The sequence below is a fragment of the Tiliqua scincoides genome, chromosome 1 (genome assembly GCF_035046505.1).
Source record: "Tiliqua scincoides isolate rTilSci1 chromosome 1, rTilSci1.hap2, whole genome shotgun sequence".
NCBI lineage: Eukaryota > Metazoa > Chordata > Lepidosauria > Squamata > Scincidae > Tiliqua > Tiliqua scincoides.
In genome coordinates, this window is record NC_089821.1 from 209547249 (window position 1) to 209568170 (window position 20922).

Consider the following 20922-nt stretch of genomic DNA (forward strand, 5'->3'; position numbering starts at 1 on the left):
ACTTCAAAAAAAGTTTCACTTTACCAGTTGAGCCTTTTTAAAAAAAATATTTTACAATGATGAGGGGGTTGTCTTCTGGAGCATTTGTTGAGCTCCATGTTCACTGGATTGAGACCATTCTGGTGACTTGTGTTCATCTGGTCTTTGTTAAGGGCTGAGGCATGGTCACCTACTCATGAGTAAGCACACACATGTGACTCAGTTTCGCTTTCCACAGCACTCAATACATTTTCCTTGTCAGCAGGGGGGCACTTCCTTCTCAAGAGTTAGTTGGGGCTTGCATTCATCAGGACCATTCCCGTGGTGCTACATTCTCCTCAGACTGCTCTCCGAAGTCAACTGAGGTACATTCACCTACTGGTGAGTAAATGGACATGTGCAGCTCCAGCATCCATAGCGCTGAATACATTTTCCTTGTCAATTATGCTAGTTTCGTGTTCCACCAAAAATGGGGTCATGACCCCACTGGTGGGTGCTAACTCACAGTCTGGGAACCTCTGCATTATGGTATTAAGTATTTAGGGTGATTTTAATGCAAAATGGCTTTGGAACAATTCAGGATTTTTCTCATTTAAATTAATACTTGTACCCATCCAGATTTTCATTATAAGTGCTGTTTTCAGAATGAATTAGGTACAGATAAGGAAGGAAGAGTACCCAGTTCTGAACCCTTTGGAAATAGTGGACTCTAACAGTAAATTAGTAAATGAATTCTTCAAAAGAGCTCCCTGTGGATGCTGAAACAAAAGCTATTATGTTGTGTGATCCTGGAGGTCTCAGCCTATCCCGTGCAGCTGCTGAAGCATCAGAAAAACATGGGACCAAAGATGTTCTGCCAAAAATAAATAGAAAGAAATGTCTCTAATCTACAGCAACAATAGAATGACAAAGCCACAGGCTGGCACATCCTAGCACTATGTGAGCAAAGCATTCTTTACATCTGTGAAAAGCAGCTACATTTACAGCTTGCTTTAAGTGGCGATTCAGATACAGTTGGAACAAGATTACTAGCATCAGGCTTGATCATTCAAATACAGGACCATCCTGGATTACAATAACCAAAAAATAGCACCCCTACTTGCACTATCCTTTTAACAACATAAAGCTCCTAAAGGAGCTTTTGACAACACTGTTACATTCCTGATGCCTAGTCTTTTTATGAACAGCAATATTCCTCAAATATAGACACTCAAGCTTCATCTTGAATGACTTTGAGCAAGAGACCAAGGGACTGAAGAACAAATTGCAGTTTCTCCGACATTGTTTCTAAGACAACTGAAAGCTGACATCCAAAAGCACACATAGGGGACATGGCCTAACATCAGTGATAGAGCACATGCTTTACATGAAGACAGTCCCAGGTTCAATCCTGGCATCTTCAGGTAGGGCTATGAAAGATCCCTGTCCCAAACCCTAGAGAACTACTGTCAGTCAGTGCTGACAATACTTAGCTAGACAATCCAATAGTCTGAGCCTGTATAAAGCAGCTTCCTATATAACTGATAAGAAACAGAACTGGAATATGCTGTGTGAGAATACATAACAACCCAAAAGCAATAGTGTACTGTCTTCTGTGTGCTAGTTAAGACAGTATAACAAACCATGCATGGATCACCTAGTTTCTAGAACATGCTGGGTAATTGTTGGAATACATCCAACACATTACAAAGACATGAGGATTACAATAAACAGCCTGCCTCCTCCTCGGAATGTCTCCTCCTCACCTCCCCGTACGCATATACTGCCGTAAAGCAGTCAGTGCCTGTCGCAAAAGGTGTTCCAACAATGCATGATTTAGCCACTGCTGGGAGCACTGGGAGGAAGGCCTGTGCCTTCCCGCCTCCATCATTATTGCATCATTACTGCATGCATCATTATTGCATGTTCCCCTGAAAGATAACAGGAGAGGTAGGGGTGGTGGGAGGGCAGAACGGACACATGGAAGGGATGAAACAGGGCGGGTGGGAGATGGACAGATAAAGTCCTAGGGACAGGATCAGTGGCACCATCACCACCAATATCTGAACCCTCCCAGGCCTGATCCTGCAGTGTGGGTCAATATGGACCTACACCCACTAAATAGCTGGTGTAGGTACAGGAAGATCCACTTGTGCCGCAGAGGCTGGAGACCTCCTGAACTGTCCCTCCCACCATCAGATGCAGCGGTTGCCATTTTGGCATCACTGCATCAACAGGTGGTGGAGAGAAAAGGATTGGGCCCAGAGTCTGCAATTTGGTTTGTTAAGATATGTACCAATATAAGTAGTTCTTTACTTCAGTGTACTGTACAACGTAGTCACAGAACAGCAGCTTTAGCTCTGGACCAGGCATGACAGGACAGGAAGACAAGGGTTCTTTTTCTCCATTCCAATTCCAGAACTGTACCACCCTAACGAAAGACAGAAACCACATCTCTCACCACAAACAGCAAGGCTTTGCTATCTTTAAGGGAAAAAATGCTCACTGTCCACAGCACTCATAATACTTATACAGAGTCCACATCCATGATGGCTAGTGGCAAATTTACTCAGAGAATTGAAACCAGCAATGAACTTCAGAAAGATGCTTTTGTCTCCTCTCTTTTTGTAACTATGGATAAAACGGCATTCTGCATTTGATAAAAGTCAATATTTATCACCTTACTGTTGTACAATCACAAGTGTGATAAGTACAATCACAACGTGAAAGTCTTCAGAAAGTTAAGGTAATTAAAACTGTGAAATATTTACAGCTTAGTGAAAACTACATTCTACCTTTCTATCGGTATGAAATTAAGGGTACAGTGGTGGTCACTTAGAGCACAGATCTAAGCAAGTTAAAACATGCAATTTTCTACAGACAGCAATCACTTACGATAAGATATGATAACGAATTACAGCTTACGATAACCACCTTTTATAGTGGACAATCCATAAAAATATGCTTTTTGAATTACTGTTTTAAATCGCTATATAAATACACCTAATAATAAAAAATACAATAGAATCAATATAAAAAGGAGTTAATTGTAATTTGCTGAATTTTTGAAGAACTGATACATTTTACCAGAAAGAAATATTTAAACTACAACCATCAATATGATCCATCTACAAAAAGATGAAGGCTCTTAGAGCCTCGATATAGCACAGCAGTGTAGCGTATCATGCTTCGCTGAAAATTATAGCATTTATCTTTCATTTCAGCAATTTTTCTCTTAAGCTGAACATACTGTGAGACTTTGTGGCAACTGCTGTTCTCAGCAGCAACTCCTAGCATTCAGAGGCAATTATTTTAGGACACAGCTATGACAAAGAATGTAACTATTGCTTGCTGAAAGTAACTGGCTCTGGCATTGCTGTTTGTGTTGAGTAACAGCAGTGTTTGGCATTCTTTAAACAACAGCAAAAATAAAAACATGAAAGAAGCAACCATCTCAAAACATGTTTAGATTAAAATATTCTGAAAATGAAGCTCTGTGTCTGCAAATGTTCACCTCTACAAATGTTTCATAACTTACACAATGTGCTGTAATGGATGGAGTGTATGGCTTGGTTATGTGTGAGGTGCAGTTCAATCCCTCATCTCACAGTCACAAAGCTTCCTAGATAGTTTTGGGGAGATTACTCTCTCAACTTATCTAGCTAGCAGGAATTTGTGACATTCACACTCTGAGCTGTGGCAGGAAGGGTGGGATAGAAATATATCAAATAAGAATCAAAATTTGCTTTGGTAACATAGCACAAGAATGCCTCTGTAAAGTCCATGAAAACAAAAACCCTTACCACAAAAACAAAGCACCACCCAGTCCTTGAGAAAGAGGGAGGACAAAGTATTTATACCACTGCTACAACCAAGCCTTTAACTTTCAAACTCTCTGCAAGCCTTTAACTTTCAAACTTTCCAGCAACAAAGTAGAAATAAGAACATAAAAGGTTCAGCAAGTCCAGCATTTTGTTTTCCATAATCGTACATTGTTGGTAGGGCATGACAGAAAAGCCCTCACCCTGCTCTTGCCCACAACAAGGTTTTCAGAGGTATACTATCTCTTGACCATGGAAGCTAAAGATTGCCATCACAAGCGATACACTTATCCTTCAGGAATTCCTCTAAAGTAGCATTTCTCAAAGAATGTTTCTAAGAATCCTGGAGTTCCCTGAGCCCCCTTCAGCAATTCCATGAGTACACCATAGGTGGCCATCCACCCCTGTCCAGTTGCATGGACACTCTGGGGTTCCCTAAGACTCTGCATAAGTACAAAGTCTCCTTGAAACTCCTTTTAAGAGTGGAATGGGCTCCGGAGACCAAAAGGTTTGAGAACTGGTACTCTAGACCAGAGATCAGCAACCTATGACCCACAGGCCGTATGTGGCCCACCACTGAATGTCATTTGGCTCATGCAGACCTTGGCTTGGGAGGCAAAGTCTCCTGTTCAAGTCACTTGAGTGCCGAATAGGGAACGGTGGAGTCACCCACTCAGGCTTGCGGAGTCTCTGTTCTGCACAGTGGTACCACTCACTCACTGTCCCATCCATTCTGTTGGAGACAGGTGACATCTATCTCCACAAGCACCACCCAACAGTTCAACTGTTCCAATGCCTTTACTACCTCTTTCCTCACTACACAAAGCCTCTTCTCTGTCTTGTGACCTGCTCAAGAGCACCTTGGAAATAGCAAAACCCCGCAGGGGATGCTTGTCATGGCACCTGCACGAAGTGGTGAAAAATGCTCTGGCTTCCCTCCTCCTTACAAGTCTAGGGCAGCAGCACAGGACTCCACGTGGCCACATCCAGGAGTTCGACAACCCAGAAGTTATGTGATGACACCATCATCAAACATTTGGCCCCCTTTCACTTGCTGACCCCTGCTCTAGACTATCAGAAGCTAGTAACTGAGGCTTCCTATTTTAGAGAGTTAGTAATACAACTTACACTTTGCCAAAGAATTACTCACCTATAAGGTGAGAAATTTCTGCCAATAAATCAAGGGTAAATCATCTCCTTGCCTTATCCAAGAGTCACTCAGGAGTAAAGGCTGTTCAGGTACATCATGGCAGCTAGGAGAAGGCCAGGAGAGCAAGAGGACAATACAGAGATAATTACAAGGCAATCAATCTCCATGGCGATGGGCTCCAGGGCAAGCTGCAGCCAAAGTTAATCATTTCACTCCTCCTGAGAAAAAAGTCACTCAGTGCTCAATACTTCCATTTAAATCAAGCAAGCCCCTTTCTCTTTGGCAGGATCAACCCGACCTTTCTGTACCCTTGTTCCATTTTGCTAATGTTTGGCAGAGGTCTGGTTTTTAAAACATCAGGATGTAATCCTTATTTCCATCTGAAACAGTCCAACACTACAATTCAGTACACCCTTAAGAATAACAGCCATGGAAAGCAATGGGTCTAATTCTGATTAAATAGGGTTGCAACTATGTGTAGCTGCGCTTGCTCCTGCTCAGTCCTTGTTGCTTGTCTCTCTACTGTGGATGAAATTGCACACTCCCAGTTATGTGTTATAAGTTATATGTTACATGTTAAGCCTCTGGCTTAATACACCAGGCTTAATACAAGGCTTCTTAAAGAAGGATTTGATTAATGGTTCTACTGGTATGTTGTTTACAGTGCACTTACTCCGATAGTGTTTTCAAAAAGGTTGTGAAGACCAGAATTTAAAAAGTTAATGAATAAAAATGTATCTTATGATCTTTTACTAAATTTTTAATAAATTAGAGATTATACCGTTCTTATGTAACAGCTACCGGTAGGTTATTTTTCAGGATTTGGCCTTGGGTAAAATCAAACAAAATTATAGTCTGACACCCACCTAAGTTTAACACCCAACTTATCCGAGGATCATAGAAAATTCCATGATTTTGGCTCAAAACCTGCCATCGACTTATCTGTGAGATTGATTTATACTCAGGACTTGATTTGAACCTCTGAAAAATCTGTAAAGATTTTTTTAAATGATATTCTATTTCGCTTACTTAAATGATATGTATTCTATTTCACACACCACTATAGAACTAAAAATTCTTTCCATACCCATAGTTGTGAACAGTTGTACATACTTGTCTGGTATACTTTAGAATTTGCTGTGGTGTGAACATTTAACTTTTAAAGTAAGACACACAGTCTAATCGAAACCAACCTTCTAGCACTAATGTAGCTGTGCCTCATGGAGGCTTCTGCAAAGTAAAGGAATGTTTGTTCCTTTATCTTGGAGTTGCACTGCAGCTGCATCAGCACTGGAAAGTTTGTTAGGGTGATAGTAACTAAAAATTACAGATTGTGTCAGTAATTCATAGTTCACTGCTAAAACGGAACATATGCACTTTAATTACATTTAATGGTCTGGTTCAGACATGGTTTAGCTTAACATGAATGAGCTTCGAAGAGTTCTGGGTGGACATGCTAGGCTCCTCCCTCCAGTAGCATACCTGGGGGGCAAGGGATGCAAATGCCCTCTGCTCCAGGCTTGGGGGGGCAGTGCACTGCAATCCACATCACAGCACACCCCCCTCCACGGCTCTTAGTCAGCCACCAATATGTGCAAGTTGATCCGAAGGTTGCCCTCTGAGAGTCTACCCAGCCTTTAGAACACCTGGGGGAGGCAGAGGGCTTGTGGGATGGCACCTACAGGTGCAGGGACGGCAGCCCTGGAGGTGTTCCCTGGGTAGCCAAGAACGCCACTGCCTCCCTCCATAAAAAGGAGGGCAGTGAACAAATCAGTTTTGTGTTACATATGAACTCAGGAAACTATGTTGTTCTTACTCAGAGTACAGTGGTATATAAACAATGCAGGGGATATGACAGTTTCAACATTTCATTTTTTGTACACTTGGCCTATGCAACTAGAAAATATCTACTTCTATTAACATCTTTTAACCATACTGTTCTGTTCTTCTTATACCATTAAATATCGACAGAAAGAGACGAAGAAAAAAAAGAACAAAGGGAAATGTGTCACATAACCACTGAAAATAGAAGTTGCCAGTTAAGAAAGCTAGGTTCAAGTACTTTCAGTCGCTTCTGTGGCATCTGAACAAGTCCTTGGTCTGTACTTAGAATGATATGACAAGACCAGTCACCAAATAATAAAAAACTTGCTTCATACACATTAGGTCAAGCTAAGCTTTTAAGAAGTGTAGGACTAAGGACCAAAGCGTGGTCTGTGAACAGTGTGTCTGAGATGAAACATAATGGCCATTACATTAAATATCCAGTTTAGTCCTACATTTTTTAGCTTTCATTAGTTTAAATATCAGCTACAGAACAAGCCAACCCCTTTTCTGTTGACAAGGAAAGGCTTCAGGCCTATTTCCACACCAATATTTAACAAAACAAAAATAAACCCAATAGGGCCAAACTACAGGTTTAATGTTATGTGTAGTTTGGCCCATCGGTGGGGAACTAAAGAATTTGTCCCTTAGAAGTGCCAAAAAATACACTTCCATGTACTTTATCCAAATATAGGGATACATCCACATCTCTCACTGCATAGCTGACCCATTAAAACTAATGAGAGATTGTTGCTACTTAGCTCATCAGGAGTAGAACTGCTTTCATTGAGCCTAATCTAATCTAAATACTAATGAAGGAATCATACCAAAATTCTAATCAAATCTAAATTCTAATGAAGGAATCATACCAAAAAAATGTGTTTCTACTCTCAGAGGAGCAGATCTTTGAATACAAACTGTATTCAGTTTGCTAGTTCAACGTAGAAAATGCATGTGCTTCAAGACACCAGAAACAATCTGTTTCTGATTCCAAACTTCAGATATTTGCTAAGGACATTGCCAAGAAAAGAATCCAAAGAATGCCTTTACATGCACACTACACATAAGACAACTGGTGAACAGACCATTGATGTCTTTAAAAAAAAAGAAAATAAATCTGCATTTCTAGCACAGACCTTTCCTCTAGGGAGCAGCAACCACATGCCCAGGATTTTTCAGGGATGGCCTCCAACATAACTTCTTACTATTATTAGCAGAAAATATTTCCCCTTCCCTTCTTCTAAAAATCCACAGCTGTAAAGCTAGTAAGACTACAAAAATGCCCCAAGTACAGTCAAAGATCATACACATCCCCTTTACAGCACTCTTGGCTGTATGTTTTTTATGATTAAATTATGAAATGATTTAGTCAAAAAGAAGCATAGTTCAATGTAGGATATCTGATCGAATTTTTCTTAAATGTTTGGAAACAACACTATTATCATCTCATATGTCTCCTCTCTCATCCCTCAAACAATTCAAAGTATAGCTTCAGAACAGCTTCCTTTTAATTTCCACCATTTCATGAGCCCTTCTCCTCCAGTCCAATTACACAGTGGTTCTCAAACTGGTGGGTTGCGACCCACCAGCTTGTGTAATGATGCCCCGTTCCCTTTAATGGGCGGGGGCAGGGGGAAAGCAGCAAAGTGAAGCCCAGGATTGCACCCCTGCGGGGGGGAGGGGGTGCTATTTTTTTTACAAAACATACGTGCTCCCAGAATCCAGGGGGTGTGGGGAGCCCCGCGGAGCGTTTGCAGGGCTCCCTGCAGCTTCTAAACAGTGAAAGTTGCGAGCATGATTAAACCAGAAGTAGAATTTCAAGTTTCATCACGCTTGCAACTTTCACTGTTTAGAAGGACTACCTCACTCTTCTCCAAAATGACTTTCAGCTTGCTTGCCCACACCTAGGCAAGCCTCTCATGGTACAGATGCTAAGTTAAAAAAAAGGGGAAAAAAGAACTACAACTGAACCTAATTTGTAATACAATACTTATGTAGTTTGACTCCCTGATTGTATGATAGGATAAGTGCCATTTCACATGCTTTGAACATCACATTCGCCCTACTGCTAAATTAATTGCTGACCTCTTGGCCTGGAACCACACATGCAGTGCTATTCCTTTCCCTCTACTTAAAATTACACTTGCCCCAAAACCACATTTCCAAGAAACTTTAGGCTTGGTTCTCAATGGAAATGAAGCATACAACTGCCATTACCCATTCTCATGCCATTACTCTTTCCTCTCCTTGACTGCTGAAGATCAGGCTGCGAGTCTCAGAGAGCTTATTTTGCTTATGTCACACTGTTAAAAAGACAGGCATGTTGCTAAACAAACAACTACAACTTTGCTGAATAGGTGGGGCCTTGAACAGAGTACAAGGTGGTAGAAGCCTGAAAAACTACAATCCTCAGAAATGGCCAGGACCAGAAATTTTGCATATTAGGAAGCATATTTTCACTCACAATCCATCAATGTTTTAATTGCATCCTTCAAGTAGCAAGTACTTTAACCAAGCCCTTATTCAGTGCTTCCCTGCCCATGCTTTTCCCTCATAATTTCAACTAAATAGCAACAAATGATTCCTCTGAGATAGAATACTAAGCACAAACATAAACAGTATTCAAGAAATAGATGCTTACATGCAGCAGTTGCTGAGTCACGTTAGTATGAAAATCAAAAACATCCAATGTTTGTCAAGCCCTATGAAGAAACTCCAAACATGGTGCCTAAACAACATGCTGCACTGTTTAAAGAAGTGAAAACAAGCCCATATCCCATTCATGCCTTCCAGCATTTCCTACTTATCTCATTATATTTTAAGCTGTGTGTAAATTGATTAGGCTATATCAAACAGCTAGGAGTCAGTGAAAGGAAGCCAACAACAGTTTTTAAAAAACATGGGGGTGGGGAATGACTGCTGCTGGTATTGTACCTCATAAACCTATTGTTTCAGAATGTCATAAGATTTTATCTTAGGAAACAGAAAAGACCACATGCTATAAAATGGCACTAGTCCCCATTCATACAGTAAACGTTAATGTGTAAAATTAACCACAAGGTGCCGTTTTCCTGAGATCTGTGCATGTGAAGTCTAACCTATATCTCCATGTGAAAAGCAGGACACTTGGTACTGCTTAGCTGCCTAATACAGACCCAGCCATAGAATGAAACAGAAATGCTATGAGAAAACACATAGGTGTGTGGGGGTAATTAAAAGAAATACAGTAAGTATTTGCATTTTCAAATCAACAGAGATAATAATAATAATAATGAAGTAGTATTCAAAAGGCCATCCATTACAAATACTTTATTTAAAATTGTACTTGTTTATTTGAACCAAACCTACCAGATTGAATATGAAATGTTAGGTTATCAGCTGTTAGCAGTGCCAAGAGTTTTGCAACCAATAGCTGCAATAAGATTTCTCACCAAGAATATATTCTTTTTTCCTCCCCACTCCCATTCACATATAATATGCAGCTCATAGTACAAATAGGAACAAAGCATGAAAGGGAACCTCCCTTATCAACTAGAGTTGTACAAGGATTTTTTTTTTGAACAAGAATTTAAAAGCTAACAAGTGACCATTTTAAAGTGTAGACTACAGATAGTCTCTTTACTTCTATAGCTTGACACAAAACTGCAAACTTAGCAAAACCCACTAGCTCTTCTCTTAAGCATATATCACTGAATTACTTCAGGACCAAAACAGCAAGTTTGGAAAAATAAAGACATAAGCCTTGAAAGAAGGAAAAAAATCCACAGCACATTTTCACTACACAGTACCTCAATTTCAAATGAAAGGACTCAGTCTTAAGACCAAAAGTATAAAGAAAAAGCAATATCAGAAATATCTGCGCCACACACTGTGGTTTAGCACCACAAACCTTCATCTATGCTTCATACTAAACCGCACAGCTAGTGTTTGCTCTTTGTATGATTTTTTTTATCATGAAAATAAATTGCCACCTTCACCTTCAGGCATTCATTAGGTCTGACACTGTTGTGTCAATAATTAAACAATGGTATTGTCTAACAGATTCCTATTAAATAATTCTGACAGAGCACATCTTACACCCAATAAACTGTTTCAAAAGTTCCTGCAACACAGACAATGCTTCATCAAATACTTGGCAAGTTTGGTAATTTGCTATCTATAAGGCCAGCTTGTTTTTTGTATGAAAAAGTGTGACACACAGCATTTGAAGTAACCCAAGTATGAATGAGTCTTCTCCCTGCTCATAAAAGACAATGGATGACAAGAAATTAAAACTTCCCACAAAGTTCTAAGAGTTGTGAAAGGTTGCAAATCTACCATTAGAACTGCTCCCTAAAAAAGCCATTGACTCCTGCTGGCTATAAACAAGAGGCACATCACTGTTAAAAACTCTCCTTACCTTTCAGACAAAACATCCTGAGATAGTTCCATGGAGGGAAGCAAAGCGGTCTTGTGTGCTTAGAGAGTGCAATGCACTAGTGCTAGGTACAGCTGTTCCCCAGCCTGCCCCACTCAAGCACACAGCCTGAGATACATGGCAGCAAGCCAACTCGTGCTGCTATAGGAAGCTGCTGCCCTTCCCACTGATTTCTAAACAACAGCGCTGACACCTCCCTGTTTCCCACCTCCTCTCAGTTCAAAAGAAACACCACCCACTATTACAAAAAAGAGGTAACTGTGCCTCTGCAGTCACGCCTAGCACTGTACAAACCTGAATGCATTTCTCTCCTCTGTCAGCATTTTTCTACTGAAAACAGCTCATACTCATCAATTGGTCAGCATTAGGAAAAATAAATCACCCTTAATCCACCTCATCTGTTTCCTATGAACTGCAAACTCTGGCTCTTTGTAAATTTTAATTGTAATTGTTCTGGAATGTATTGATGTGTTTCATTTGGATAGTCTTCATGTTGTATGAGAGCACGCACACCAATGTATGAAGCAAGTGAGAATACACATAATTGAGTAACAATTGTCACTGAGCTTGATGTCAGCCATGGTTCTTGAAGACCTAAATCATCCCATGATGACCCTAGTACTAGCTCCAAAGAGGTTCTTGAGCAAATCTGAAAAATTACTCTTGCTGCAAGGCAAATCCTGTTCAGGTTCATTCTCCGTTCATCAGGTTCATTCTCCGTCTCACTATTCATTCATTACTTATCCTATGTCTCTATCCAAACAAATGCTGTATGCTGTACAATGCTTCAGTGGCAGTTTTGACCACATACCTCAGAACATCAGGATTTATACAAAGCTACAAAAAGGGCATGGCCAATGATAGACGATGAAGAACCTTAGCTTTCCTTTTTATCATGGAAGTTCCAAAGAAAAGAGCTTGGTATGACAGCAGTGTATCCTAGAAACCAAAGGGCAAAATAATAAAAATTAATAATATCATGCTGTGTCCTCCCCCCCTTGGAACTTCAGGAGTTGGCAGTCCTGTGAAACCTCCCACAAAACAGCTTTCTTTGTAGCTGAAAAGTACATATGCATATAAAAGTACAAATTGTTTTATACTGGCATATCATTCCAAAAATAGGCATTTAGGGGTGGGGGGAGGGCAGACGACGGGCGTTCCTGGGGTGGGTGGGGAGTGGGAGGCGGGGCTAGGATCCTGACCCCATTCCTGGACAGTGCAGAGTGGCCTCTGGCTGCTCCATTCTGCTCAGATTTGCACCACCTCCTGAGGTGGTGGCCCCAAACTTGTGCTGGACACAGCACAAGCCCACTGGCCTGCCTGTTCCAGAGCAAGTTAGGGTAAGGCTGATACTCTCTCAAGAACTACTAGTCCCAGAGTTCCTTATTCACAGTAAGGGAGGGTCAAATGGTATAAAGGACACAATATCTTCATAATCAGTGACGTTGATCCCAGGAATAGTGGAAGCCAGTGCTGCTGGTAGAATTTGAAGGCTCATATATAATAGCTCAATCCTATCCCCTGCTATGTTATAGCACACAGCTGTGCCAATGCACATTATTTTCTATTTTGCATTTCTGGGAAGATGTTCCAAAGATGACAGTACCAGAGCAAGCATCAAGCCCCATGGTTGATGTTAAGTCCAGTCTTTTTAAAATGCATTCATTAATTATCTGGAAGGGAAAAACAACCAACGCATTAATGAAGATCCCAGAGGACAATAAATTGGGAGCAGCTGTGAAGCCCATACGGAATGAGAAATACTTTAAGTAACCATTAAGACAGTAACATATGAATGGAAACGAACATGCACACATATTCTTTGATGAGACAATAGAGCATGAATCAGTAAGCAACAAAAAAAACAGAAACTTAAAGTTGATTAAAATTGTGTAGGACTAAATTAAATGAAGAGTTGAAACAGTGAATTGGCCTTGCATATGACCTGCAACTAGGTATCAATATTCCTTTTTGAAATGAAACTATAGTCTCATTCCACTCACAGACACAAACAGACTTCATGCCACATATCTAGTACAGGTATTCCAAAGCCCTTGAGGATGTGCTCTAAACCGATACAGAACCATGTCCAATCAACTTTCAAATAAGTAGCGGCAGTCAGGAGTACCTGTGTTATATTAATGCCTTGAGTACTTACAAGAATATGAATCAACTTACCGCTTGCATGTTGAAATCTCAACACTGGGAAAAAAATCAAATTCCCAAGTGTGGAGGAACAGAAGCATAAACACTAAGATATATTTTATTGATAAACCAGTACCAATTAATTAAATTTTAAAAAACTATTTCATGCAGGACTGGAGGTAAATAATAATCTGGAAAATCTGCAACCTGTTTACAAGTGGGCCATTTTTATCCACGGGTTCAGAATCCACAGATCTGTACACATACAGATCCACAGATGTACACACACCATTATACATAAATGGTGAGGAGGTGGAGAGGGTTGCAAGTTTCAAATTCCTAGGTATTTACATCACAAAGGACCTCTCATGGACTATTAACACCAGCATGTTGATAAAAAAGGCACAAAAGCGGTTATATTTTCTGAAGAAGCTTGGAAGGCTAAATTTGTCACAGCAGCTGCTTGTGTCTTACTATTGAGTGTCTTACTATTGTGTTGTACCATTGAGTGTCCTAACCTATGATATCTTGGTGTGGTACGGAAATTGCTCTGCAGGGGACAAAAAAAGCTCTGCAGAGAATTATTAAGATTGCGCAGCACTTCATCAACCTTCATCTGCCAGCTTTGGAGGACATCTATACACCTCGCTGTCTGCAGAAGTCACATAGTATTCTGAGAGACCCCTTCCATCCGGCTCATAAGTTCTTTGAACTGTTGCCTTCGGGTAGACGATACAGAACTATTAAATCACGCACCACACGATTCCTGAACAGTTTTTATCCCACAGCCATAATTACGTTGAATAAGGCGATATAGTTGTTACCATGCTCCTGGGCATTATGGTCTGTTATACTGTTTTTATATTATGATGCATGTTGTATAGAACGTGTGGGTGAGTGTGTAGAGTGTGATTGTTGGAATTGTAGTACATATTTATGCTTGTATCTCAAAGGTGCATAAATTTCATTGTGCTGTAGCACAATGACAATAAAGTTACTACTACTACTACCACCACCACCACCACCTGCAAAAAGTATGTTTTTTTTTTACTATTTAATTTAACATGATCAGAACTAGATCCACAATCTTATGTTTCAACACTGCTGAAATTTTGAAAATTAGACAGCTGGATTTTACATTAAGAAAGTCTAAAGTTACATATAGGTGACCCTTCTCATTCATTGGTTCCACACCCATGAATTTGACTTAATGGGAGTGCCAACCCTTTGTCCTTTCTCAAGGACCTCCCAGAAATGACTGGAAGTGCTTTTCAGAAGCCTCCAGGAGACCCTCTGAGGTGCAGGGAGGCTGTCGTAGCCTCCCCATGTCTCAGAATACCTCCCAGACACAGAAGCTGTGGTTGACCTTCACATTAATCAGATTGGGACTGTTCTGATGGCTTTGCTTTCCCCTTCATTGACCTTCAATAAGAACTGAGACATGATTGCTTTCTCACAAGTAAACATGCACATGTGGCTCAGCTTTGCTTTCCGTAGGGCTCAATACATTTTCCTTGTCAGCTTGGGGGGGGGGGCTTCCTTCTTGAGTTAGGGGCCTGCATTCATTGTACTGGGACCATTCTGATGGCCATGCATTCCTCTTGGCCTGCCCTTCAAAGTAGACTGAGGCACGTTTACCTAATCATGAGTAAATACACACGTATGACACAGTTTCAATTTCCATAAGGCTCAATATTGTTAGTGTACAAGACCTACACATCTATATACATTTTTAACCTAAGATGAGCTTTGTCCACCAAAAAACAAAAAAGGACAAGATACACTCTGTCAAAACAAGTAAATGCAATGCAAGAGAAGGGAAGGAACGAAGAAGATAGCAGCCACCATCTGAGATTTACACCAGTGGCAATAAAACCCTTTGCTTTATCCTGGGAATAGTCAGCAGGTGCAGCTAATCAGGCAAAGTATATTACTATGCCTGACTGTGTTATCTTGCAGCAGGGAACCGTGATTTAACTTGGTAATCATTAAATCAGAGCTGCCAATCAGAAAGCATGATTCCTTAACCCTCAGCTAATAGACATGCATGTTCGATGGTGCACCACAACCTTGTATTAGAAAAACCAATAGTGCTTTTACAAAATTAGTGATTCAGGAGTCCCTTATCAAGATAAAAATGTATCATGCTCATTTTTCAATATCAGGAGCTACATAGCCTTATTGGTTCTGCTGGGTCAACTAAATATTAAAGATAACAGGCTTGTTTCTTAACTAGCACAAGCACAACAATGCTCATACAAACAATTTTCCTACCAGGGATGTGCTGATCCACCACAAAACTTGAATCAAGTTCTGAGTCCCGGCCCCATTAGACTTGACTTGTGCACGAGTCTTAATGGGAGGCCTTCAAGACTCGGCCAGAGCCTTTTTAGGACTCTCACTCAAGTCAGAGTCTTTTCAATAAACCAGTGAGGTGCGACTCCTTAGAAAAAAGACGCAGCTGTTGATGGTGTGTGTATGCGGGTGTGTTGGAGTTCTCATTTAACACTCTCCTGATGTCCCCATTCCATCTGTAAACAAAACCTCTGCTGTCCTTGGAGTGAGTGCAGTAGTACAGAAAGTGCTGATCGGTTCCTTATGAACTCCAACAATGAACCCACCCACCCCCGTTCACATCACGACCCCCAATTCCACCCTCAGAAGGAGTGCCAAGCATGGACAGACCTATAGGGAGGGCAGAGGTGTCCCAGTTCGGCAAGGTGGGAGGGGAAAGTTAACACAACAGCAGGCAGGTTGCCTGCAGCAGCCAGGAGGCTTACGACCCCAATCCTTTGTAGCTCTACTGCAAAGGAAACTTGAGCAACTCGAGTTTCCAAGTCTCTACTTGTTCCTGAGAAAAACTCCTGAGTCACTTCTGGTTTCAAATGCTTCTTGAGTCTGTACAAGTCTGGGAAACTCGTATTTGGTGACTCAAGTCCGAGTCTTACGAGTCGAATCGCCCATCCCTGGTATTTACTCAAAGACTTGAATCATCTGCAGTTTGCAGACTCATCATAATTTCCCACCATTTATTACTTGGGCAGCCCAATCATATGTGGACTTTACACCTCTGTGGCTAACGTTCTCACGGCGTAAGGTCCTTTACAGCTATCACAAAATGCAACACACTGTTCAGAGAACCAGGTTGCCACCACCACCAGTGGCAAGCAGCCCACCAGTGGTCCCTGGACATCCCCTCCCCCCTCCCGCACTGGTAAGTCAGCATGAAAGGCAAGGTGGGGAGAGGTAGAAAGGCACCTATTATCCTTAAAGGTCTTGATTTACCTTCCTAGGTTCACTCAGACTTGGGCCAGTAAAATCACCAGCACAGGTCTGAATAGACCCATTCTACCACCAGAGGCTTACCAGGACTGCCTCACCTCTGCAGGATGCAGCTCCAGCAGCATGGATGCATCAGTTGGGGAGGGAAAAAGATAGGGTTAGGGCCAAAGACTAGAATCCCATCTACACTGACATGAAAATAAATCCCACTGAGTTAAACACAACTTACTTCTGAGTAGGTATGCATAGGATTAGGCCAGGGGTGCCCAAACCCCGGCCCTGGGATCACTTGGGGCCCTCGAGGACACCCAGTGGGGCCCTCAGGGAGACCTCAGACTCCAATGAGCCTCTGGTCCTCCAGAAACTTGCTGGAGCCCAGACTGGCCTGACGCAACTGCCCTCAGTGTGAGGGCGACTGTTTGACTTCTCACGTTAGCTGTGGGATGAGGTCTCCCTCCACTGCTTGTTGTTTCATGTCTGTGATGCAGTAGCAGCAGCAAAGAAAAAGCCAGCCTTGCTTTGTGGAAGGCCTTTTATAGGCCTTGAGCTATTGCAAGACCTTCATTCATTCATATAAGTTCCACCTCTAGTATATTAAATTTATATATTATGTAAATTTATTCACATTTTAAATGTAAATTAATTCTTTTTTTCCCTGGCCCCCAACACAGTGTCAGAGAGATGATGTGGCCCTCCTGCAGAAAACTTTGGACACCCCTGGATTAGGCTATAAGGGAGCACAACATTACAATTCCATGTCTCAGGTGTTAAACAGGATTCCCAGGTTCAAAATGAGAAAACAGCCTTTTACCCTTAAACCTCCTACTGGAGCTCGAAGAAATACTCCTGGCCGTTTCCATTGAACAATTATATACTACAATTTAAAAAGTAGTTATGAACAACTTAAAGCAGCTGGGTATGATACTTAAGCACCAACACTTATTTTTACATGAAATTCTGAAATAAACATAAAAATACTGTCAACTTAAATTCTGAAACAAATCTTAAGGTTAGAGCAGGGGTGCCCAAACCCTGGCCTGGGGGCCATTTGCAGCCCTCAAGGACCCCCAATCTGGCCCTTAGGTAGCCCCCAGTCTCCAATGAGCCTCTGGCCCTCCGGAGACTTGCTGAAGTTCGTGCTGGCTTGACATGATTACTTTCAGCGCAAAGGCCAACTGTTTGAACTGTGGGCCAAAGGCTCCCTCTGCCTCTTGCTGTTTCACATCTGTGAAGTAGCAGCAAAGGAAAGGCTGACCTTGCTTTGCGCAAGGTCTTTTACAGGCCTTGAGCTATTGTGAGACCTTCATTCATTCATATAAGTTCCATCTCTAGTATATTCATTTATGTAAATTTATTTATTCAAATTTTAAATGTAAATTACTTCTTTTTTCCCTGGCCCCCAACACAGTGTCATAGAGATGATATGACCCTCTTGCCAAAAAGTTTGGACACCCCTGGGTTTGAGGAAAAAATGTCACCACACTGAAACTACACACATGCATGCAAATACACAGAGCAAAAGTATTAACATAGCAGTTTCTAAAAATATAGGAAAAACAGTACTGATACTGATACTTTACTTTGGAGTCTATTCCCCCCCCCACTGTATTCCAAATTTAACACACTGATAACAGTTCAAATCAAGACTGAAATAGACTCTTGCGAACCACCATAAGCTGAACCTGTAGTTTTAGAATGTCCAAGTTAACATTTGTTGCCAATACAATATAATTATCCCGATTATCCATGTGATTATAGCATCACATACCAAAACCACAAGTAGTTATTACTCTGGAATTTATAGCAATTGCTACCATTAAAAAATGATTGAATTTAGAAATTTGCACCAGTTGGAGGGGCGTTAAGAGAGGAGCAGTTTAAAGAATTTCCTTGTATATTTCCCTATTTTACAAGGAAGTGGCAGGACAACTTTGAATTTAGTCCTTTAGTACTTTCAATGTGCCACGTCTTTTAACACTTTAAATTAAATAGCATCAGTTAAAGACAGAAATGAATGTTCCAATAATGTATCTTATAGCTTAAATTCTAGTACAAAATAAATGGTGCAGTTTTTATAACATTTTAATCAGTAATTCTTACAACAGATCTTATGCTTGTAATTATTAGGGATCTTTATATATTGCTCTTCTTTTAAAGAGTTGAAGGGAGCTTGTACAGGTCTCTCAGTGGTTTCCCACTCCCGTACTTATCAGGGCCACGCTTCCTGTATTGCATGCTCTCAGAATGCTCTCACTGGACATACTATAACACTTTCATTAGCATTTCCAATTTACAGATAGGGAACTACAGAAGAGATCACACCATTTAAAGACCACACCAGTTCTTTAAAGGACTATAAATATATGATAAACAGAAAAGTCACACTTTCTCCGTGTTACTTTTTACGCCATTCTGTGGGAAGCCAAAGGACAGGTGAAATGATACCACTACTATCATTGTACATTATTGGATTAAATATTAAATATTATTGTTATAACTACGCATGCAGCCACCTTTTAAATGTTCCTTTACTATTTTTATGAAGTGATTCCATGTGTGCCATTATGTCTTCTGCCATTGGCAAAACAGTTGCATTCAGTTAGAAGAGAGGGTAACAAACCACTACCATTCAGAATAATCAAAGGAAAAAAAATAGCACTGGAAAGAGAACAAGACAGCATACAGCATAATCCTGGGCATGTCTATTAAGAAGTAAATCCTACTGAGTTCAATAGAACTTACTCCTAAGTGAGTGTGTATAGGATTGCAGCCGAAACCAGAGAAAAGGATAGGAAGAAGTATTCATGACTTTAAGCCATGTCTTCTCCACTGTTCACTCTCTCTGCCTGCCAGCTCCCAGCTTTATCATACATCACCACCACCTACTGTTCCAGAGGAAACTGAAATTCCATGGCAACTCACACTGGTGTTATCCTGTTAAGGTCAATGATAACACACCAGTGTGAGAGTGTTTATTGAAACTGGATTCTGGTAAAGGATGCAGTACAAGAAAAAAGTGCTTAATAACATTTGGAATGGTGGAGTTTATTAAAAGAGAAAAGTTATTTAAGGTGGTCATTCAAACAGGAATTTTACAGATGAACAAATTAGCCTGGCCAGCCCAGCAGATCCTCATAGTTGTGTGTGAACAAAGAGCATACTGTCTTAATTCAATTGCTACTTAACCCACTTCTGCCCAGCCCACAGGTGCACACGTTTTATCTTTGTTGCATATATGCAACACTGCGCAGAAATTGCTTAATGCTCAACCCCAAAGGCATTGAATTCCATAGAAAACTCCCAAGATAAAATAGGCAGGATACATTAAACATATGATTTTCACTGCATAAAAATTTGTTTTTCTCCCCCCCCAAAATCAATTATGATTTTTGAATTCAGAAGGAGAAAATACAACAAATCAACAAGCAAAGCAGAGAAAGAATACACTCTCTCTCTCTCTCACACACACACACACACACACACACAGGGGCGCATGTACACACATCATATATATAGTTCACTGAAGAAAGCAACAAGTTAAGTTTACCAAGTATTTCATAAGGAGATCCTAAGAAATTTTTTTAAAGGAAAAAATATCTTTAAAAACCCAATTTCTAACACTTCCACAAGACGGTTCATATCACTTTCTCCTACATGTTACTATCTCCATTATTTGTGCTCTTACATAACCCACAATAATGTAGAAACCACACTGAGGACCAATCCTATTCAACTTTTCAGAGCCAATGTGCCACAATGCAGCCCCAAGTCAAAGGAACAAACATTCCCTTACCTTGCAGAAGCCTCCATGAGTGCCCCCACAACCACAGGATGCTTTCCCGAGACCCCTGTCCTTCCTTTTCTAAAGACTGGTGTGACAAAGGATTGGAGGATAGCAAATGTCATACCAATCTCTAAAAAAGGAAGGAGAGGGGACCCAGGAAACTATAGGCCAGTCAGTGTAACATCTATACCAGGTAAGATGGTGGAATGCCTCATCAAAGATAGAATCTCAAAACACATAGACAAACAAGCCTTGCTGAGGGAGAATCGGCATGGCTTCTGTAAGGATAAGTCTTGCCTCACGAACCTTTTCAAATTCTTTGAAAAGGTCAACAGGCATGTGGATGTGGAAGAACCCATGGATATTATATATCTGGATTTTTAGAAGATGTTTAACACGGTCCCTCACCAAAGGCTGCTGAGAAAACTCCTTAGTCAGGGAATAAGAGGGCAGGTCCTCTCATGGATTAGGAACTGGTTGAGGACCAGGAAATAGAGAGTGGGTGGCAACAGGCAATTTTCACAGTGGAGTTGAAAAGCGC

General features: G+C 40.9%; 1 protein-coding gene across 5 annotated transcripts in view; it reads right to left on the reverse strand.

The window, feature by feature from the left end:
* Nucleotides 1-20922, reverse strand: part of NHSL1 (NHS like 1) — a 191603-nt gene that overhangs the window by 90097 nt on the left and 80584 nt on the right. The window contains exon 1 of one of the 5 annotated variants that reach the window (XM_066615049.1): nucleotides 11153-11207. The exons of the other annotated variants lie outside the window; for them this stretch is intronic. Within the exon in view, the coding sequence (XP_066471146.1) occupies nucleotides 11153-11168 (16 nt within the window). The 5' untranslated portion in view covers nucleotides 11169-11207. Of the gene's footprint in view, nucleotides 1-11152; nucleotides 11208-20922 lie in introns of those variants that run through there. 5 annotated transcript variants of the gene reach the window in all.